At 57.8% G+C, this 20,064-nt stretch overlaps 1 protein-coding gene across 12 annotated transcripts in view; it reads left to right on the top strand.

Annotated features, from left to right (window-relative positions):
- Positions 1-20,064, top strand: part of EPB41L1 (erythrocyte membrane protein band 4.1 like 1) — a 47,130-nt gene that overhangs the window by 12,403 nt on the left and 14,663 nt on the right. For 5 of the 12 annotated variants that reach the window (XM_061441823.1, XM_061441816.1, XM_061441822.1 and 2 more), the window contains exons 2-15: positions 8,181-8,364; positions 9,102-9,266; positions 11,363-11,467; positions 11,546-11,588; positions 12,217-12,292; positions 12,564-12,782; positions 12,865-12,952; positions 13,266-13,418; positions 14,178-14,275; positions 14,385-14,560; positions 14,903-15,051; positions 15,491-15,526; positions 17,644-17,835; positions 19,017-19,115. In XM_061441823.1, coding sequence (XP_061297807.1) covers positions 8,206-8,364; positions 9,102-9,266; positions 11,363-11,467; positions 11,546-11,588; positions 12,217-12,292; positions 12,564-12,782; positions 12,865-12,952; positions 13,266-13,418; positions 14,178-14,275; positions 14,385-14,560; positions 14,903-15,051; positions 15,491-15,526; positions 17,644-17,835; positions 19,017-19,115 — 1,758 coding nt within the window. In that variant the 5' untranslated portion in view covers positions 8,181-8,205. Of the gene's footprint in view, positions 1-3,851; positions 4,026-8,180; positions 8,365-9,101; positions 9,267-11,362; positions 11,468-11,545; positions 11,589-12,216; positions 12,293-12,563; positions 12,783-12,864; positions 12,953-13,265; positions 13,419-14,177; positions 14,276-14,384; positions 14,561-14,902; positions 15,052-15,490; positions 15,527-17,643; positions 17,836-19,016; positions 19,116-20,064 lie in introns of those variants that run through there. The other 7 variants (XM_061441827.1, XM_061441826.1, XM_061441824.1 and 4 more) reach the window with 4 other exon arrangements.

The following is a 20,064-nucleotide window of genomic DNA, read 5'->3' as shown; positions in this document are numbered from 1 at the left end:
GATAGCATCCAGCCATGCTTGTCCTGACCCTCTGCCTGGCTGGAGCTGCTTTGGTCACTGGCAGCCTCTCTGCCCTCCGGTGACCCAGCAGGGAGGATGTGATGACCTCCCTCTCCCCCCATGGGGAGGTACCTCTGGGTCCTGCCAACCTCACTGCAGGGCTCCTTGAATCCATAATTCAGGTTAAAAGTGGGGTCACCTGCTGCCCTTCTCCTGGTGGAGAGCAGGTGACCCCCAGCTCATGCAAAAAATCCATTGCAGCACAAAGGTAAATTCATTGAGCCAACATGAGGGTGATGGACAAGCTCCACTGTCACACTTCAAAAACGTTATGAATGTCCTTTCTGGACTCGGATACCCTCAACCTCAGATGTGAATTGTCAGAACTGCCCGCAGGTGTGATCCTCTTCAGAGGCTTGGCCCTGTCCTCAATGCTTTTGCTCACAGCTGGGTTGGAGGCTGAGTACTGCATCCTCAGTGCATGCATGTCCAGGTCGGTGCTTTCCAGCCTCTTCTTGTGAATGATTTTTTGCAGACCAGGCCCCCTGCAGCAAGCTGGAGCCTGGTGATGGGTTTATTTTAGTTCCATTTTCCAAGTCATTGAGGAGTTTTCTGTTTGCTCCTGCTTTGTGTGTCCGGAGTGTCCGGGCACTCAGATACCAAAGGACGGATTCTCCCCAGCTCTGCAGGGAGACAAATGCTGTTGCTGCAGATATGTCTTGAAGTGAGACTAGTGAAGTATTTTCTTAGTGAGGCAGGTAACAAAGGTTGTTCAAGGCCATGAACCTCTTGCCATCTGTCTCCACCAAGCAACCATTAGAGGGCTGCTTTCTGTGATGAGCAGCCTGATGGGGTCCTTCCCAGCACATGTAACCCAGGCTCCTTGTTGCTCTTTCTAGCTCCTGCTCAGCCCTGTGACTTCTTCAAGCTCCTTTGACACCTCCTTGGTCCTTTTGCATATCTGTAAAATGCCTCAGAGCATGGAAATTTCCAGGTGATGGTTTTCCCTGCGGCAGCTGGGATCCAGCTATGCTGCACTTATGGTTTAGGGACTCGGGTGCAGGAGCAGGCACTGCAGTGCTGGTTGCTCTGGGCACAGCTGGGGACCAGCACCATGGTGGCTTTGGGACTTGGACCTTCTGAAGTAATGGTGCATGGTGTGTGTGCACAGTGAAGATGCTGCATTAATGTGTATAATGCGTGCATTATGTATGAATGGTGAATGTAAAGCAGGCAGGGAAAGCAGCCTGGGCAGAGCTAACTGCTGCTGAACGACAAGCAATGCAGGGATAAAGGATATAAGGCAGGAGGGCATCGGAGTAAATCTGTTCCTGAGAGCTGGTTGTCTGGTGTGTGGGGTGAAGCCGGGGCAGGGCTGGAGGGAGATGGCATCCCAGCTCCCGGGGGATGTGATGGGGAGCGGATGGCAGAGGAGAGGGGGCCAGGAGCATGTGGGGCTCATCAAGGGAGACATGGAGCAGCGCAGGGGCTCGGTCAGCTCCGCTTCTGCTCCTCCAGGCTTGGTAGCATGGCCTGACCCTTCCCTTTCCCCTCCATGGGGCTTGGGGAGGGCTGTGGGTCCCTTTTCTCCTTGCCCTTGAAGCTTACCCTATGCAGCTGAGTCCTGCTCTGGTGAAGTGGGGTGCTTCCCGCAGTGGGTACAGTGTGCCCAGTGCTCCGGGGTGGCAGGACCCTGGTGCAGGTAGCACTAGTGGGGTCCTGGGGCAGGACCGAGATACCTTCTCCTCGGCACCATTTCTCCCCCGCAATAGCCCCAGATCTGCCCATGCAGCCTCAAGTCCCTGCTGTGTCCCCCAGCATCCCATGGTGTCCTCTATATGGAAGGTCAGTGCTGGTAAGGGAAATGAGGGAAGCCCACGTGCTGCATCCTGCCCCGCTGCGCCTGGACTTGCCTTTTCTTCTCACACCCTCTTATCCCTCTTCTGTCCCTTTCAGCCTTTAAAACATTTATCTTTGATAACTGCCTGCGAGCCTTGAACACCTCCAAGGCTTCAGAGCGCCCTTGCCTTGGAAGATGCTAAAAAGCTCTTTTCTCCTGTTCGTGGGCACCTGCAGGGGGTGTGTGTCCTTCTCTGCAGGAGCCTGGAAGCTGCTGCATTGTGGGGTCCAAGGGTGGATATTCTTGTGCATTGGAGGGGGTTCTTCCCCTTCTCACTTCCTACTCCTTGTTGGAGCTGTGGGTCTTCACTATCAGACAGGCTGCTCCCTGGTGTGCTCCTGCCCCTGCTGTCCCAGCAGAACTGGCTTCATCACTGGAATGTTGACCCCGAGATGGGCAGGTATGGGCTGCATGTGCTCTTGTTATTTAGTCCGATTCAGTGATGCTCTGGGGGTTCTTGGGGTCCTGATCCTGCTTCAGTCTGTTGTCACTGGTGGGGATGTGGTTCATGGCTGCACAGCCACAGGGGTGCCGTTGCTCCCCATTCCTGGACATACATTCCTTGTGGTTGACGATTCAGTGAGATCCTTGATAGGGTGCAGTGCAAGCACTAGTAGCACAGGGACCAGCAGGATCCCATTTGAAACCTGTTGCTGTTCAGGTCTCCCCAGTGCATCACATCTCACCAGTGGCAGGTTTTGGAGGCAGGGGGAAGAGCATTTCCACAGGCTCCTGCTGCCGCCCTCCTGCTTTGGGCAGTGCTCTCAGGGTCAGGGAGCTTGGCTGAGGCACAGGGGCTGTGCACAACGTGATGAATGAGGTTTTTCCCATCGCACGTCAGGTCCAGCCTGAGGCACGGCTCGGGTCTCGGGGTCTTTGTCTGCCACAATCTCTTTTCCGCCCTCCTTTTCCTGTCTGTGTTTTGTCTCCTCTCTCAGCTCTGGGCTGACTCTTCCCTCTGCTTGCTGACACTTCCCTCCTCCTCCTTATTCCTGCAGCTGCTCCAGACAAGGAGGTTTTGCAGTTGTGGGTGCTCACAGACGGGTGATACCAGCCCTGACTGCAGTGGGAGAGGTGCAGAGCAGCAGAGAGCTGGTGGCCCCCAACCCCACACCTCCTGGGACAAGGAGGGGGTTCAAGCTGGAGATGCCATTGAGAATGCTGAGGCTGCCCTGGCTGAGACCCCCTTGCCAGCGGGGTTTTCTCCCTCTGAATCCAGCACAGCCAGGCTCAGTGTGGTTGGACCATGCAGTGGGTGCCTCCTGATGGCAGGAGCCTGTCAGAACTCTGCCAGCAAACACCAGACTTTGCTTGGCTTGTGCTGCTTCTCCTGGGGCTCCCAATGGCTTGGTGTGCTCTGGAGCTTGTGTCCAAGCTGGTGGCTGCTCCCTGGTACAAGGCACCTGTGCAGTGTTACCTAGCCCCAGTGCTGTCCCCCAAGGGACAAGGAGTATCGTGCCGTGGAGGTAGGGATGTGTTGGGTGTCACGCTCTGCACTTCACTGTGGACAAGGGTGATGAAAGAGCTTCTGTTCAGCTCTTGCTGCTGGTGCATCTGCAAGCTGAGGAGTGCAAGTGGGGTTGCTTAGAGAGGTGTTTTGGAGGCAATGTAGTGTTTGCTGCCCTAGAACCCCATGTAAGAGATGGGGCCAGGGGGTGATGCAAGAAAGTGCCAGATTAACTTGGGATGAAGATGTACAGTGGGTCCGGCTCCTTGCTGAGCAGCCAGTGCAGAGTGTGAGCCCTCCCTTCGCTGACAGTGCATGTAAAGGGAAGGATCCTGGCAGGATCGAAGCCTGTGATGGCTCTTTGGTGCCTTGCCCTTAATGAGTCGGCTGTTTGCAGGCAAGGGGTGCAGATGGGGCAGGCACCCGCATCGATGTAGGACCTTCCTGCCATGCCACGGGGCTGCGCTGCGGACACGGAGCTCTTGGCGAGGGGGGAGCCCGGCAGTGGGATGGGAAAGCAGCCTGGTTCCCAGCTCTGCTGTGGCTGCGGTGCACATCAATCACTGCACGGGGGTGTTGGGGTTGGGAAGAGGCGGCTCTGCAGAAGGCGCTGCCTCGGACGCGGCGGCAGCCTGGCCGCGATGAGCTCTGCTGGAGCCATGGGGAGCTGGCACCAAGGTAGGGCTGGCCCCGCGCAGCGGCGGCAGCTCCGCGGGATGCTCTGGATTCAGCTGGAAGCGGGGCCCAGTGCGGGGAGCACCAGTCTGGGTGGGATGCAGGTCCTGGAGCCTGGATGGGGGCCGGGGCTCTGTTCCAGCTGGGAACAGTTTGGGGCAGTGCAGATCTCTGCCTGGCCGGTCCTGCATGAGCAGGAGCGCTGTGCAGGCGCCGGGAGCTGCGGACGCGCTGCGTTTCTTTTCTCCCCCCTTCATCACAAGCAGGGTGGCTCATAGGGATTTTGGCCCTGCTGCAGAGCAGCACAGGAGAGCTCTCCGGGCTGCCTGATGCACTGCAGAGCAGTGTGGGGATTTGCATGTCCCCCAGTGCCAGGGACTGAGTGACAAAGGGGCTCAGGGGGCTGCATGGTGCCAGGGCTCTGGGGACCGTTTTCCTTTTCACTTTTTATGTGTCCTTGGAGGATTCCCAGGTTTCCCCACTGAGACTCCTCTCGTGGTTCCAGGATGGCTGCAAGCTGCTGCCTCTGCTCTTATCCTACCTGTCCCCTGCCAGCTCAGCTTGAGCCCCACAGCACGGGTGCTGGGTGCCAGCATGGGGCTTTGCACAGAGACTTATGCCTGCCCCTGTCTGTGATGCTTCACAAGTGAAGTGTCGTGGATGGGCAGCATCTTTGGTAGGGAGGAAGGTGGGGAAAGCAGAGCCCAGGAGCAAAGGGCTCAGCCTGGAAACCCAGCCCATCAACAGGGAGTGAATGGGGAAGGGGAAAGCAGGCGCAGGCAAAACCCTGTTTGGAGGTGGAAGGGAGGGAAAGGCTCTGTGGGGGGAGTGCTGCGGAGGCTGGAGCCAGGATATGGTGGGGAAGTGTGGGGGCAGAGCGTCTGGGAAAGCCGTGAATCCACACTCCAGCTTGAAGGGAGGAAAGAGGAAAACACCAAGGGAAGGAGGAGCAGGCAGAGAGATGATGGGAGGAGATTATAGGCATGACAAGCAGGTCTACTTCTGATCCTGCTAAGGCTTTCTTTGCAGTGTACCATTCACACGTGTCTGATTCGCTAACCCGGAGCCTCGAATGGCTCCAGCCGTTTCTTGCCCTGAGGAGAACATCCCTCAGTTTGGACCCATTTTGAGTCCAGTTGTAGCAGAAGCGAGCTGGCCCTTGCCAAATCCAGGGCTGTGGGTGTGGAGGAGTCCTTTATCCAGCACCCTGCACAGAGGAAGGGTCTGGGGATGGTTCCTGCTGCCTGGGCAGGTGGAGCTGCTCCAGCCCTAGCTGCAATTCCAAGGGAGCAAGCATGAGCAAGGCTAAGGGCTGGGATGCCCGGCCAGGCTGCCAGGATTGGGTGCTGCTCCTGCTGAGGGTGATATTTAGAAGCAAAAGATTTGGGACGGCGTTTCCACTGGTCTCAATCAGGGTTGCTGCAATTGTGGTCAAAAACTCTTCTAAAGGTTTGTGATGACAATTTGTCAGTTGAGATGTCCCTTTGGCAGCACGCTGGGACCCATGTCCTCTCTCAGCCCATGGTCCCCCACACTGGGGTCTCCTGGGGGGGCTGCACCGCAGGATGGGCCAGCAGGCACAGATGCAAGCAGTGCTGGGGCCAGTGGCAGTGCTGCAGGCAGCTCCATGCTCCCGTCCTCTCTGCTCAGCTCCACCGTGGGCAGAGGACCGCAGGCAGCAGCGCTGCCCACACGGACATGGCACCAGCTCCTGAATGCAGCCGTTGTGGCTGTGCCCGGCCGTGCCAGTGTGACCCCCCCTGCCTGTGCTGGGACCGTGCACATCTGCAGGGCTCAGCTGCAGCTGTGCTGTGCCCCTGAGGTCGCTGGTTTCCCTGGCATACCCGTCTTCCTCGGGGCATCTCCTGGACCCTTCTACCCCAGCAATGAGTTTGCAGCCACATGCAGGGGAGAGTGAGGGGCTTCCTGCTCCTTCTTGAGCCCATCCTGCCGTGGGAGCCTGAAGGGGCTCATTCCTCCCTCCTCCCATGTTCCACACTGCTGGGGTAGGAGCAGTGCCATAGGGATGGGCTCAGTGGGACCCATTGCTGCACTCATCAGTGCTTAGATTTCTTCTGAGCCTGGTCTCCCTTCCAAGGTGCAGGAATGGTGGTGTTGGGGTCCCCGTTGGTCTGGGTTGTGCTGGAACCTGGGAAAGGTGCCAGTGGTCGGGATCCCAAAGAACAGTGGCAGGAGAAGCCAGTCCATGATGGGAGCAGGAGATGGTACCCAAGGGCTTGCCAGACAGACCCCTTTGACAGGGCTCCTCCACCTTGGCACCCTGTCTCCTGTGCTCATTTGGTCCCTGGATCAGGCTCCTTGCCTATTGTCAGAAGGATTGAGCTGGAGCTTCATAGGCAAAGGGTAGGAATGGCTGGGAGAGATGGGGTAAATTCCTGGTTTGCCACCCTTAAACATCCCCCATCATTTCCCCAGGGACCAGTGCTTCCCGGTGAGGGGCAAAAACAATTTGGAAGAAAGTTTAGAAACCTCCAGTGTGAAAGCTTTTGGCCCAAAGTGCTGGTTGTCATTTTAAACATTAAAAACTTCACATGCCGGGATCCAAATGGAAGAGGTTGGGAATGATCCGCACAGGAATTGGAGCTGGGAGCGCACAACTGCTTCAGTTCACAGCAGCCCTGTTTCCTCTGTGGAACAAATAAACCACTGGTGACCTTTGGAATCTTCTCGTGCCCTCAGCCGAGCCCTGGGCTCCGCAGGAGAAGCAGAGCTGATGTTTCTCAGGGGCCGGTGGCAGCTTGTCCTGTCAGCAGGGGTGGGATCCTGGCTCTTGGTGTGAACCAGGTCCCTCTGTGGTGTCACTGCCGATGGGCTGTGGGACAAGGCTGATTCTGGGCAGGGTGCCTTGCTCTTTCCCTTCCCTTGCCTCCTTTCTGAGCCAGTTTTAGCAGTTTCTCTGGGTAGGGTTTCGCATGTCCCCGTTGTGCCGAGGACACAGAGGTGGGACACGAGCTGTGGTGTGAGGTGTAAAGGAAAGCCAGCAGCTTTGTGAAGGACACCGAGCTCACTGGCGCAGCTGATGCACCACAGGGATGGGATGTCACCCAGCGGGACCTTGGCAGGCTGGAGACGTGGCCCTGGGTGAACATCATGAAGGTCACCCAGGCCAAGTGCAAGGTCCTGCGCATGGGTCGGGGCAATCCCCAGCACCAGCACAGGCTCGGGCTGGGTGGGAGGAAAGCAGCCGTGAGGAGAAGGACTTGGGGATGCTGGTGGGTGACCGGCTGGATGAGGAGCTGGCTGTGGCCTGGGCAGCTAGAGTGGCGAATGGGTGACAGTCACAAAGGGTGCTCGATGTCCTGTGCTTGTGTGGATCATCCCAGGAGCACTTGCCAGCCCCGTGCTGTGTTTGCATAAAGGTTTAAAAACTATAAAGGTGGTGAAACCCCGTTACTGAGCCCCCCAGCCTGAGGTGCTTCCACCTCCCCTGTTCCTGGCCTGGGGTTTGGTTTTGCATCTTGCATGGGACAGGCAAGTCTTGTCCCACCGCTGTGTGGGGTCTGGCCATGCCAGTCGTGGGAACTCAGCATGCTGTTGCTGCTGGGAACTCCAGAGGGGCAAAACAACAGCCATCCTGGATGCAGTGTATGGAGATGTCCATGTTTGCCATTTCCTGTGTGAGTGCAGCCTTTAACCTGACTCAGCTTGGTGTTTCCTCCCAGGATAAACCCTTCTGCCCATAAAAAGTACCAGTGAAGGTTCTGAAGGCCCCAGGGCTGTGGGGAGCAGGGGGTTATGGCCAGCCCCACTCCCATCTGTGACTGAGGCGTGGGGCATGAGCCCTGTGCCCTGAGCATGGCGGGTGTCCATCCCCACACCTCTGCCTCACCTCTTCCAGCTCATTCATGATCATGGGATCATTCCCAACCGCTTCCATTTGGTTCTCAGCATCCTGAAGGATGCTGGATTCACAGGGAGTCCTGTGAAATCCTGCTGCCACCACCCTTTGCAGAGCCATCTCCTGGCAGGGACAGGGAGCTGGGTGTCCGGCAGCACACCTGTGTGTGCAGGCAGTGGGGCAGAGATGGGCAGGTCCCATTACATCTGAGGCATCCCAGGCTGCTGGCTGCCCGGCAGCATCCTCCATCCCCATGCACCCAGGTGACATCTCCTGTCTTCCATTGTGGGCGGTGGCAGTGGCAGAGCAGGGTGACCATCGGCCATGACGACGGAGACGGGTCCTGGTTCGGATGTGAGGAACGCACAGGAGGAGGCTCCGCAGCAGCAGCTGGAAGCAGCCGCAGCCACCAACCCCTCCGGCCGGGACACCGAGGTCAATGAGAAGCCTGGAGCACAGTCTGATGCCCGAAATACAGAGCTGGTGAGTGAATGAATGGGTGCTGTTAGATGCAGCAGAGAGGAAAGCACAGCAGAGGAATGGGCTCCTCATCAGGGACTGTAGTGACAGGACAAGGGGTGATGAGTTAAAACTTAAACAGGGGAAGTTCAGGTTAGATAGATAATGAGGAAGAAGTTCTTTACTGTGAGGGTGGTGAGGTGCTGGAACGGGTTACCCAAGGAAGTTGTGAATGCTCCATCCCTGGCAGTGTTCAAGGCCAGGTTGGACAGAGCCCTGGGGACACGGTTTAGTGTGAGGTGTCCCTGCCCATGGCAGGAGGTGGAATTGGATGATCTTAAGGTCCTTTTCAACCCAAACCATTCTATGACTATGCCAGCACTCTGCTACCCATCACCATGTCCTTGCTGCAGCGCAGGGGCTGTAAGGAGCCCAGTGAGGTGGGCACCTGCCCTGTGCTGCTGGCCCCAGGGGAACATTCTGGAGGGGCCCAGGGCAATGGATGGGCTCTGCCTACACAGGTCCTTGTGAACAGGCAGAAGGAGCGGTGCGGCAGCACAAGGTGCTGACTGTGCTGGAAATGGCCAGCGCAGGAAGGGAGGAAGTGGTTGTCCCATGTCTCAGGACTGAGGTGCCCCTGATGGCAGCCTTGGAGCCCTCAGGGAACTGTGCTGTTCCTCTGCTGCCTGCTGTTAGAGGGCTTTCCCCATCTGTCTGCCTGTCCATCCTGGCAGCGGTGCCTGTGTATCTCCCCACTCCAGGGCACAGACATGGAGGAGAAGGACTACAGCGAGACGGATGGTCTCTCTGACAAAACAACCCCCAGCAAGACCCAGAAGTCACCCCAGAAAACCAGCAAGAAAGTGAAGAGTGCCCTCTGCAGAGTGACCCTGCTTGATGCCTCCGAGTATGAGTGCGAGGTGGAGGTGAGTCCCAGCTTCAGGTGCTGCACTGGCACCAAGGGGAGGATGCATCTCATCTCAGACAAGCGAGTCCCCAGTGTCAGGCCGCTTCCAAGGACACCTTTGTAGTGTCTCCTATAGAAAAAGATCCACAGAAATAGCCATTTAGGTTGAAATGTCGAAATAAGTGAAAAATCTGCAAAGACGGACCCTAGCAGGGAATTTCAGCCCAATGAATCCGAACTTGGCAGCTACTCACAATAGAAAACAATGCCTAAAAAGCAGAAGCTTAATAGATGGGGGATAGAGCTCTGCCTGGCAATATGTGCACGACACATCCATGTGCCAGCCTGTCTGCTGACACCTCGAGCACGCGGCATGTTGGCTGTCCCGTGAGCTGAGGCAAAGGATGTGTGTGCACGTGTTCGTGCGAAGAGGCTGACAGGCGTGGGCTCTCCTGGCTGTGTGCATCAGCTGGGTTTGTGTGTGCTCTCTGTGTTCATCTTCTCATCCCTCCATATAAAACCAGCAGGACAGGGATCGTGTGTGAAGTTGGTGTGTGTGTGTGTGTGTGTAAGGGTGATAGATGTGCACATCCTTTAGCTGCATCCTTGTGCGTGCAGGCAGGGTCCAGCACACCCCAGTGTTTGTGCAGTGTCACAAGTGTGTGGCGTGGGCTTGCACAAGTGCACATGGGTGCACATTTCCCTGGTAGTGGCTGTCACTACAGGAGACAAAGAGCTGCCTTGGCACTGGAGGATGCTGCAGGGCTGCTTCATCTGCTGCCAGCACAGGGACCTCTCCCTTCCAGGACAGACTGCGGACATGCAGGGTTAAATCAGGAGTTGAGGCAGGGTTTCGTGGAAGGGTCCTATCCTGCAGGGCTAAAGGCAGCTGGGAGGAGCAGTACCTACCAGGAGTGCCTCTTTCTGTCCCCAGCACTCCCTCCTGTCTCCTGCCATGGGTTGGGGAAGGTGGCACTGGTCTGACCTGTAGCATCGTCCCGCTGGGATGAGCATCTTTAGGGACTGGTAACTTTGCTTAAGAATGTAAAAACTGAGTTGTTGAGGAGCAGAGCTGCTGGTGCCTTTGCCAGGGAGAGCTTTGCATTTGCTGCTGGTGAATGAGCAATCGGGTTTTTGTTGGCAGCAGCTCGGAGCTGGCTGCACAGAGTGGACCTGCATCTGTATGCAGGTCCTGCCTCCCCCAGGTCTTGGCTGCACAGGGTTGATGAATGCGAGGAGCGTGGCTGCCTGGGACAGCCAGTGATGGGGGGATCTGGCCCCCTGCCTGTGGCACAGGCAGCAGAGCCTTTGATCTCAGCAGCCCTGACTGTCCTTTAGCAGTAAAATTTGTCACAAAGCCGTGTAAAGATGGGTTGTCACAGAGATGAAAGCCCTCCTGAAGAAGAAAAGGAGTGGAGAGCACCCCAAGGACTGCAGGAGGCTCATGGGGCACATGAGCAGCTGGTGTGAATTGCCATCCCCTGGCTCTCTCTGTAGCACTGGCCAAGCCAAACAGGCATGCAAGCACAAACCTGGTTACAGGCTCACTGGCAGCTTCATGAGCAGAGCAATACCCCACACTAGACATGGGCAAGGATGAGCTCTCTGCTGTTGTAGTGCAGAGGATGGGGTCAACTTTGAGAGCTGCTGCTCTCTGAAGAAGCCACCTGGGGTATAGAGAGAGGGTTTAATGTAGAAAGGCTGGTGCTGCTTTTCTTCTTCCTTTCTTGCAGGCGCCATGGGAATAGCTGTGCCTTGCCTGCATGCTTAATGGAGGCTTAATTCACTTAAAGTCAAAAAGGGAGTCAGACTTCAGTGTGACACCCTCTCTGGTTTGGCATCACTGTCTCCTGGTGTGATGGGGCACTGGGGTCTTCCCGGCTGGTGGGACCTGCTTCCTGTACCACACTGAATGGGTTTGAGCATGCCCTGCGGCCACCTGAGTGGTGCTGCTGGGTGAGAGGCTGCTCTCAAAGGCAGCTCAGCACCTTCTGGTGGTCACCCGGAGGGGCCACGGCTGCCCTGACCCTCCCCAGTGCTCCCTGCCTGCACGCACCGGGTCTCCAGGAGCACAGGGGAGCTGGTTCACCATCGGGCTCTCCGTGTCTCCAACAGAAGCACGCCCGAGGCCAGATCCTGTTTGACATGGTGTGTGAGCACCTCAACCTCCTGGAGAAGGACTACTTTGGCCTCACCTTCTGCGACTCGGACAGCCAGAAGGTGAGGATGGGGGAGCCCCCTATGGCCGCCCTCTCTGTGGGTGGGGGACACCCCTGACCTGCTGTCTCCTCCTTGCAGAACTGGCTGGACCCTTCCAAGGAGATCAAGAAGCAGATCCGCAGTAAGTGCTCAGTGTCCATCCTCCCCAGCCCTGGAGCATCCCGGGGAGGTGGGGTGTCCAGATGTCCTCTGGCCAATCCCCTTCCCACCTCTGTCCAGGGTGGGACCTTTGGCAGGCAGCCTGGGGACAGGGATCCTCTTGCTGCCTGTTACCTACCTCTGCTCCTACTCATGACAGGCATGGGGGTCAAAGGACCCTGTCCATGCCACTGGAGAGCTGGCTGAGACCTGGACCCTCTCTGGGTGCCATTCCCACCTGCCCTGAGCAGTGAGGACAGGGATGGGGGCCTTGTTTGGAACAGGTCACGGGGTGCCTTTGCCCATGATGCTGTTGCCTTGCTGGCGTGACAGAAGGGCTGTTGCCCAAGGTGTCACCTTCTGGGACACGTGAGGCTTTCGCTGTGACATTGATAGTCACGCTCAGCTGATGGCTCCTGAAGTTCTGGTGCCTTTCTCTCCCCAGCCGTTTGGGGACAATTAACCAAGTCATGCTAGTGTCCCAAGGGCTGTTCTGGCAGCTTCTGGAGCCCCCTTGTGCCTGCCCAGTGCCAGGCTTGGGGAAAGCAGTGGGACCACGTGGATGCTTGGATGCTCCTGTCCTTACTGCTCTCTCCCCTCCTCTCCCCTAGGCGGGCCCTGGAACTTTGCCTTCACTGTGAAGTTTTACCCTCCAGACCCTGCCCAGCTCACGGAGGACATCACAAGGTGAGGAGCATCCCTCCATGGGCACAGCTGCCAGGGCTAAGACCAGCTGGGAGTGCATGGAAGGGAAGGGCTCAGGCAGGATGTGGGCAACGAGGGGATGTCTGGGGGCTCGTTGTCCATGTAGCGTGTCTGACTCATGCAGAACAGGACCAGGAAGGTGGCCACGTAGCATGAAGATAGCAGTCCCCGTGGAGAGCAGTGCACAGTGGGGTGCATTAGGGAGCCCCGGCAAGTGCCTCTGCCCTGCTCTCACCCTCTGCCCCTCCTGCAGATACTACCTGTGCCTGCAGCTCCGTGCGGACATCATCACGGGGCGCCTGCCCTGCTCCTTTGTCACACACGCTCTGCTGGGCTCCTACGCCGTGCAGGCTGAGCTGGGCGACTACGATGCCGAGGAGCACGTGGGCAACTACGTCAGCGAGCTCCGCTTTGCGCCCAACCAGACGCGGGAGCTGGAGGAGCGCATCATGGAGCTGCACAAGACCTACCGGTGAGCCCCGGCACAGGACGGGCTGGTGGCCTCGTGCCTGGTGGGCACCCGAACACGTGTCCCCCTCTCTGTCTCCCTGCAGGGGAATGACCCCCGGGGAAGCGGAGATCCACTTCCTGGAGAACGCCAAGAAGCTCTCCATGTACGGGGTGGATCTACACCACGCCAAGGTACAGGGCTGTGGGGCTGCCAGATCAATGGCCAGTGCCACCCCATCCTGCCCTGCTGTTTGCACACCCCCTCCCTGCCCAAGCCCTCTTCACACAATGAAGGTTCAACAAGGACATGGCTCTGGGTGGCTCTGTGTTGGAGCAGAGGAGCTCCAGAGATCCAACCTCAACCATTCTGTGTGATGCAGTGACCTCTCTGTCAGCCAGTCCCCTGTAGCAGAGCACCAAGCAGGAGGGAGCGTGGCACTGCTGGCTGGACTGGTTCTTACTGGGCAGCTGAGTAGTCCCCTCCTGTCCCTTTTGCTTCCTGCAGGACTCCGAAGGCATCGATATCATGCTGGGTGTCTGTGCCAACGGCCTCCTCATCTACAGGGACCGGCTGAGGATCAACCGCTTCGCCTGGCCCAAGATCCTCAAGATTTCCTACAAGAGGAGCAACTTCTACATCAAGATCCGCCCGGGTGAGGTGGGTGCCATGTGCCAGTGCAGCCCCGGGCACAGCAGGGTGCCCACTGTGCCGGCCTGCGGCTGCCTGGTGGGGATGCCCTCGCCTGGCTCCAGCCTCTGCCCCAAGGGTCCCAGGCTGGTGTTCATGCTGGCCAGGAGAGCACATCTCCTGGGGTGGATGGAGGCTTTCAGCGAGTGTTTTCTTGTTCGTGCTCTTTTCTCACTGATAAAGTGACTTCAGCAGGCTGAGGGCACCCCAGGCTCCTTCCCCCACCAGGCGTGTGCTGTGAGGCCAAGGGTGTAGGGAGGTCACCCAGCAAGGGAGGTTGAGGGCTATTTTTGATGAGACTTCCACGTTTCCCATGCTTTTTAGTTTGTTTTCTGACTTTATTTTCACTCTTTTCACTTTGATATGCACCGATGGGAGAGTGCATTTCCACCCACCTTCTCCAGCAGGCAGGAGGGCAAGGAGAGTGCATCTAAAATGGAGAGTAATGCCTTCTCACCAAGTTGAGCTGTTAAAAGGGTTTTGTTTCTTGAGGGAATTTATCTTGTGCTAAAAAGCCATTTACAGTTGAGGGAAGTGCTTAGGCCAGAAGTGTTGGGATGTAATCTCACCACTGAGTGGGGCTGGGCATGGACCTTCCCAGCACTGCTTTGAAGAAGACTTCTTTTGCGTGGTCGTGGCTCCTGCCAGGGGAACCTGAGTGCCTTGGCATCCCATCATGTCCTTTAGGGCAGGATCTGCCTATAACAGCGTGTCTCTGTCTCCCCCAAGTACGAACAGTTTGAGAGCACCATTGGCTTCAAGCTGCCCAACCACCGCTCTGCCAAGCGTCTTTGGAAGGTCTGCATAGAGCATCACACCTTCTTCAGGTGAGGCAGACCTTCTCCAGGCCTCCCTTCTTGGAGGCAGACACGCAGTGGGTACACCTGGCGGGCACGGCTGGGGTTGCTGATGCCATTCCACCTCTCTCACACCTAGGCTGGTGTCCCCGGAGCCGCCTCCCAAGGGATTCCTGGTGATGGGCTCCAAGTTTCGGTACAGCGGGCGCACGCAGGCGCAGACCCGGCAGGCCAGCGCCCTCATCGACCGCCCGGCTCCCTTCTTTGAGCGCTCCTCCAGCAAACGGTACACCATGTCTCGCAGCCTTGACGGAGGTATGCCCCAAATTGGGGAGGGGGAGGGAGATTGGTCCCTGGGGGAGCGAGGGGGATGCTGTCCGCCTCATCTGGCAGGGTTATAGGATCCAGCAGGCTTCCTTCTGGAGGCTGTCCCCAGCCGCATCCCCATGGCACCCCAAGTGATAGCTTAGATTACCCTCACAGGGGGATAGGGTTGGGCAGCAAGCTCCCTGTGCCCTGGGACCCCCTGCTGTGGGGCACTGAAGGCTCCCGAGCCCCCAGGTGTGAGCTGGCAGGGGCAGGGGACAGGGGCTGTGGGGCTGGGGAGGGTTTGGGGCTGGCAGGGCTGGGGTGATCTGGGCTCTCCTCCACGGGCAGAGTTCTCGCGCCCAGCCTCCGTCAGCGAGAACCACGACGCCGGGGCGGAGGGCGAGAAGCAGGATGAGGACGGTGAGTTTGGGAGCAGGAGACGGTCCGAGACGGAGGACGAGGAGGTGACCACCCCGACGAAGATCAAGGAGCTGAAGGTACAGATGGGACGGGCAGAGGAGGGTGGATGGAGGGAGCAGGCTGGCTCACGTCTGGAGAGGGCTGGTGGGATTCTTGGGACATGGCACTTGGCCTCACCAGTGGAAATGGGGCTGTCAGACGTGCTCAGCTCAACTCTGATTGCCCACGTGTCCAGGTAGTCTCAAAGTTCATCCCGAGGCAGGGCTGGATCTGGGAGCAGCCCCACTCTAGGACAGGGGTGGGGATTGGGCAGGCCAAGCACACGGGGCACCCACTCCCCGCTCCATCCCCCAGGCTGGGCCAGGGACACCCCAGCCTGTTTTAGCTCCATGCTGCAGTGGGAGGGGGGATCTGGTCCTTCTGCACCCCACCAGCCCATCGACTTAACTGTGATGTTTATGACAAGTTCCCTCGACTGACCCTGCTGGTTACTTTTAACCCTCTCTTTGCTGCCAGCCGGAGCACGAAACAACCCCCAGGCACAAGCAGGAGGTATTCTCTCTCTGGAGTATCGTAGTCCTCATTGGTGCATCATATTGTCCATCCTTCCCAAAGCAACACTGTGTGTCACCCTATTTACTGGAATACAAGATGCACTGGGGCAGGGGGTTGGATGCTAGAGGAGCCCGATGAGCAGACAGCTGGGGGTCTGCCCCAGCGCGCACACGGCATCTTCTATCCCACTAAGTAAGGGAGTCCTAATCGTACGTGTGAGCAAGAGCCCTCCCAAGGTGCAACGGCGCCGAGTCCTTGGCCTGTTGGGAAGACCTGGCTTCTGCTCCTGTTCCTGACTGCGCCATGTCCTCGCCTCGTGTCTCCTCTCCGCCCAGCCCTACAGCCATAGCTCCTCGTGCAGGCCGGTCCCATCGCTCCCACCGACACCCTGACCCGTGCTCTGCTTTCGCCTGACCCAAACCACCACCGTCACCCACCCTGCTCTCCTGCAGCCCGGCTCTGCTCCGCTGGGAGCTGGCTGGAGCTCCTCACGGCACTGCGGCTGCCAGCCCACCCCTCCGGGGGCAAGTGAATGGCCTCAAGCTGCACCAGGGGAGGTTTAGATGGAGATGAGGAGCAATTCCTTCCCCAGAGGGTGCTCAGGCATTGGAACAGGCTGCCCAGGGCAGGGCTGGAGTCACTGTCCCTGCGAGTGCTCACACACTGTGTAGACAATGCCCTCAGTGCCATGGGTTAGTGGTGGCCTTGGCAGTGCTGGGGATGGTTGGACTTAAAGGTCTTTCCAACCTGGTTGATTCTGTGGGTCTCTGAGCTGCCTTCAGTGCCAGCAGCAGCACCCATCCCTGTGCCAGAGGGAAGCTGCCTGGCTCTGCCTGCCCGGAGTGCTGGCTGTCACAGAGAAGAGAGAGGCTGCGCCCTTCCCTACACAAACTCTGATGTCAATGGTGGGTCCCCATCAGGAATGTTTCATCCCAGCCTAGGATCCACAGCTGCTCCCGGGGGGTTCCCTCTCCACTCACAGTGGAACATGGATCTTCACTGGGGGTATCCACAGGGGCAAACACAGCCAGGTGGTGGGGTTTGCACCACACAGCCCTCAGCATCCCGCTCGGCACCGCAGGCAGACCCTGCCAGGGTAGTGGGCACCGGTCCCAGTCCCTCCCCTGGCCACCTCATTGCTTCCCCCGCTGCATGTGCATGTGCTGCTCCCCCAGTGCACCCCGAGCCCAGAGGTGGGCAAACCATGAAGCACTTCTCCGTGGCTCCATGGGCAAGTCTTTTCCATGAGTTGTGCTGAGCCTTCAGGGTCTGTGAAATTTGGAAGGGCTTTTCATGGGGCTCTCTTGGGTCTCTGGGCTGTTGCTGAGGAGAAATACTGGGGGAGTATTTTAGGTGACTCGTTTCGAACCTCAAAAGAGGTTTGAGTTTGAAGCCAGGGTCCTTGCTCTTGCTGGTTCTTGCTCTGAGCCAGTTTGCCCACCTCTGCGGCAGGACCAAGGGAGCCACCCTGGTGCCTGTACCGTGACCAAATGATGCTCTGAAGCCTAAACCCCACCTCGCACTTGAGCGCTCTGAGCTGTCCTCTCTCCACAGCAGGCTCAACCCCACCTCAGGCTGCTGTTGGGCCCAGGCTGGTCCATGGCGATCCAGGTTTGGATCCATGCTGGACATCTCTGACCTCCTGCCCTTCAGCAGAAGCCCAATTCAAATGAGCTCCATTGGAAATGCTGGTTTCCTGCCCTGTTGGGACAAAGGCTTGGGCTTCCTTTGTGCCTGGCACAACAGAGCAGCAGAGGAGGCTGCTGGTGTTTCCAATAGGTCCCGATCCCTTGCTGATCCCAAGCGAGAGCCAACTCTTCCTCCAAGTGGCTTAGCTTGCCCTCAGCAGGCCGTGCTGGAGATGCCAAAGGGGCATGCTGTGCCCATCACGGAGGAAAGCCTGCCACGCACATTCGGCCACGTGCTGCCTTTGCTGCTCCCTGCAATGGTCCTAGTGAGAGCTGCAGACCAGGGCGCTCTGATGCGCTGGTCATTTGGCTCTCGAGACCCTAAATTCAAGCCGAATGTGAAGCAAACCCTCCCAGTGCCCTTGCTTACCTCTTGCCTTGGCTGGTGCTTTAATCACCGCTTATCTTCCTCTCTCCTTCCCCAAGTTTTTAGACAAGCCAGAAGATGTTTTGCTGAAGCATCAGGCGAGCATCAATGAGCTGAAACGGACCCTGAAGGAGCCCAACAGCAAGCTGGTTCACAGGGACCGGGACAGGAGGCTGCCTTCCTCACCAGCCTCTTCCTCACCCAAGCACGAGGATGAAACACCAAAGGGAACCCCAGAAAAGGCCAGCGAGGTTTGTTCCACTGCTTCTCTCATGGAGGGGATGAAGCTGTTTGCAGGGAGGTGTTCCTTAGCTGTTGGCCTCCTGTGCTACGCTGGTGGTGGAGAATACGTGATGGGGATTGGGGTGAAGGGAGGGGGTCTTTGTCCAGGCTGTTGTCTGCAAGTTTTGTAAGAGTTTAACTGTTTTCACACTGCTGGTAGTGATCTCCCCTTGTGCCCAGGCACTTGGTGTTGAACTTCTCGTCCTTCCCCTGTTTTGGGGGACCTGAGAGTTGGGCTGTGGCTTTGTTACCCCATGAGATGGGGCTTTCCTCACCCTTCCCACCAGCAAGGCTACCTTGGGGCTGTGTCTGGGTGGTGTCCTCAGCAGAGCAGGACCCAGCGCTGCACAGAGGTGCCCATGGTGCTCCCACCAGCCGGGACCTGGTGGAGGGGCAGGTGGTGTCACACCAACATCCTGCACACACACGTCCTCCCTGCTGGCTTTGTGGTGGGACCATGAGTGTGAAAGGAAGAGAGCTGGAATTGGGGGTGCTGGGAGCCCCCAGTTCTGTGTGAGGTGTGTGGATGGGGCACAGATGGATGCTCTGTGGTGCTGGGCTCCTGGTTGGCTTGGGACGGGCATTGTGTGGCAAGGCCATCCCCATCACCAGCCTGGGTGCCCTCTCCCTGCTTGCTCCCCACTCTGTGGTGTTCTCTCCCCCAGGGTGGCTCTGGAGCCAGTCCTGTGCCCACTGCACTGGGGATGGCTCCAGGCAGGGGGGATCCACACACAGGAACCCCTCTTGAGGATGTGGGGCTGGGCTGCGAGGAGGGTCTGGGGTGGCTGGGTAGGGGCTGTCTGCAGGGGATTCATGGTGTGCATGTGTACCTGCTGGTCCCCAGCACTGACCAGAGACCCAGGCAGAGGTGAGCTCATGGCCCTTAATCAAAGCACTGAGCTGGGAAGAAGGACTTCACCCCACATCTCTTTTACAAGCAAATATATGAAGTGCAGAGATGTAAACGGAGCATCTTGAGCTGGTATAGCTGTGACCTCTGTTCATCCATCTATCTATCCATCCATGCATCCATCCACCCACCTACCCATTTGTTCCTTCATTCCTTCTCACGCTCTCTCTCTGTCTCTCTCTGTCTCTCTCTTTCTCTCTCTTTTCCTCTGTGGGTGCTGGGGTTTCCATGCTGGCACAGACGATAGAAGAGGACACCCTAGACGATTTTGCATCTGACCACGGAGCTTCCCTAAGCATGGAGTCTTTCACGCAGAAAAGCCTTGTCTCCTCTCCTGAGGTTGTCACCATCCTCCTTCACTCTCCCCCTGCCCTGCCCTCACAGTTTTACCCCTCCATGGGGCCCTCCAGCCTGCCGAGGTGGCTCCTTGCCCTCTGAGCAGAGCTCGAGCCATTTGCTGCCCTCCCTGGGTGGGTCCCCTCCAGCAATGGGCAGGAGCCCTGGCCAGGTGAAATCTGTTCCCCTCGCTGTTTATTCTGGGCTGTGAGACAGGGCCCTGGGAGAGACCTTCCAGTGGAGCCCTGGTGTCACCCCCAGGCTGGCTGTGCTCTGGGTGAGGGGGCCATGGTGGAGACCTGGGATTCCCGAGGCGGTGCTGACCCAATGGCACAGGCGGGTGTTTGCTCCACGTGTCAGCAGGCAGCTACAAGCCGCCTTTAGCAACCCCTTGTGCTTTCCTCTCATGTTGGCTTCAGTTACACTTCCCCAGGCCCCCTGAAGGGAGGGTATGTCTGAAGGCATCAAAAACGTTGGACTTGTCATGCTGCCTTCAATGCCTTCAGTTCAGTGTCATCCGAGAGCCCAGGGATGAGGAATGTGGGTGCTCAGCCCTGCTTGCAGGCAGGGTTTATGTCACGCAGTGGTGGGTGCTTCCCAGGATAGACAAGAGCAGAAGAAAACTGGTCTTTGAGACTTGGTTCTAGGCCAGCCTGGGCTTCCCAGCAGGTCCAGCACAGCAGCCAAGTTAGCTCTCATGGGTAAAACCCATCTGTGAAAGACCTCAGTGCAACCCAGTGCTCCTGGCGTTTGCTGGCTGCCTCTATTCCCATTTCCATGGATTAGGAAGCACTAAAACCTGCATTGGAGGCAGGTGTGGAGGAAGGGACCTGGAGAGCAGGCAGTGATTGGTGAAGGGGTATTGGAGAGCCATGTGTGAGTGATGCTGCAGGGAGCAAGGTCCAAACCAGCCTGTGATTCTATGATTCTTTGGCTATTTCTGATTCTCTTC

This window comes from Pezoporus flaviventris, unplaced genomic scaffold (genome assembly GCF_033815535.1).
Source record: "Pezoporus flaviventris isolate CSIRO_AGI_PZ_B2104156 unplaced genomic scaffold, CSIRO_AGI_Pfla_v1 ptg000213l, whole genome shotgun sequence".
NCBI classification, from domain to species: domain Eukaryota; kingdom Metazoa; phylum Chordata; class Aves; order Psittaciformes; family Psittacidae; genus Pezoporus; species Pezoporus flaviventris.
This window is presented reverse-complemented; position numbering and strand designations above follow the sequence as displayed.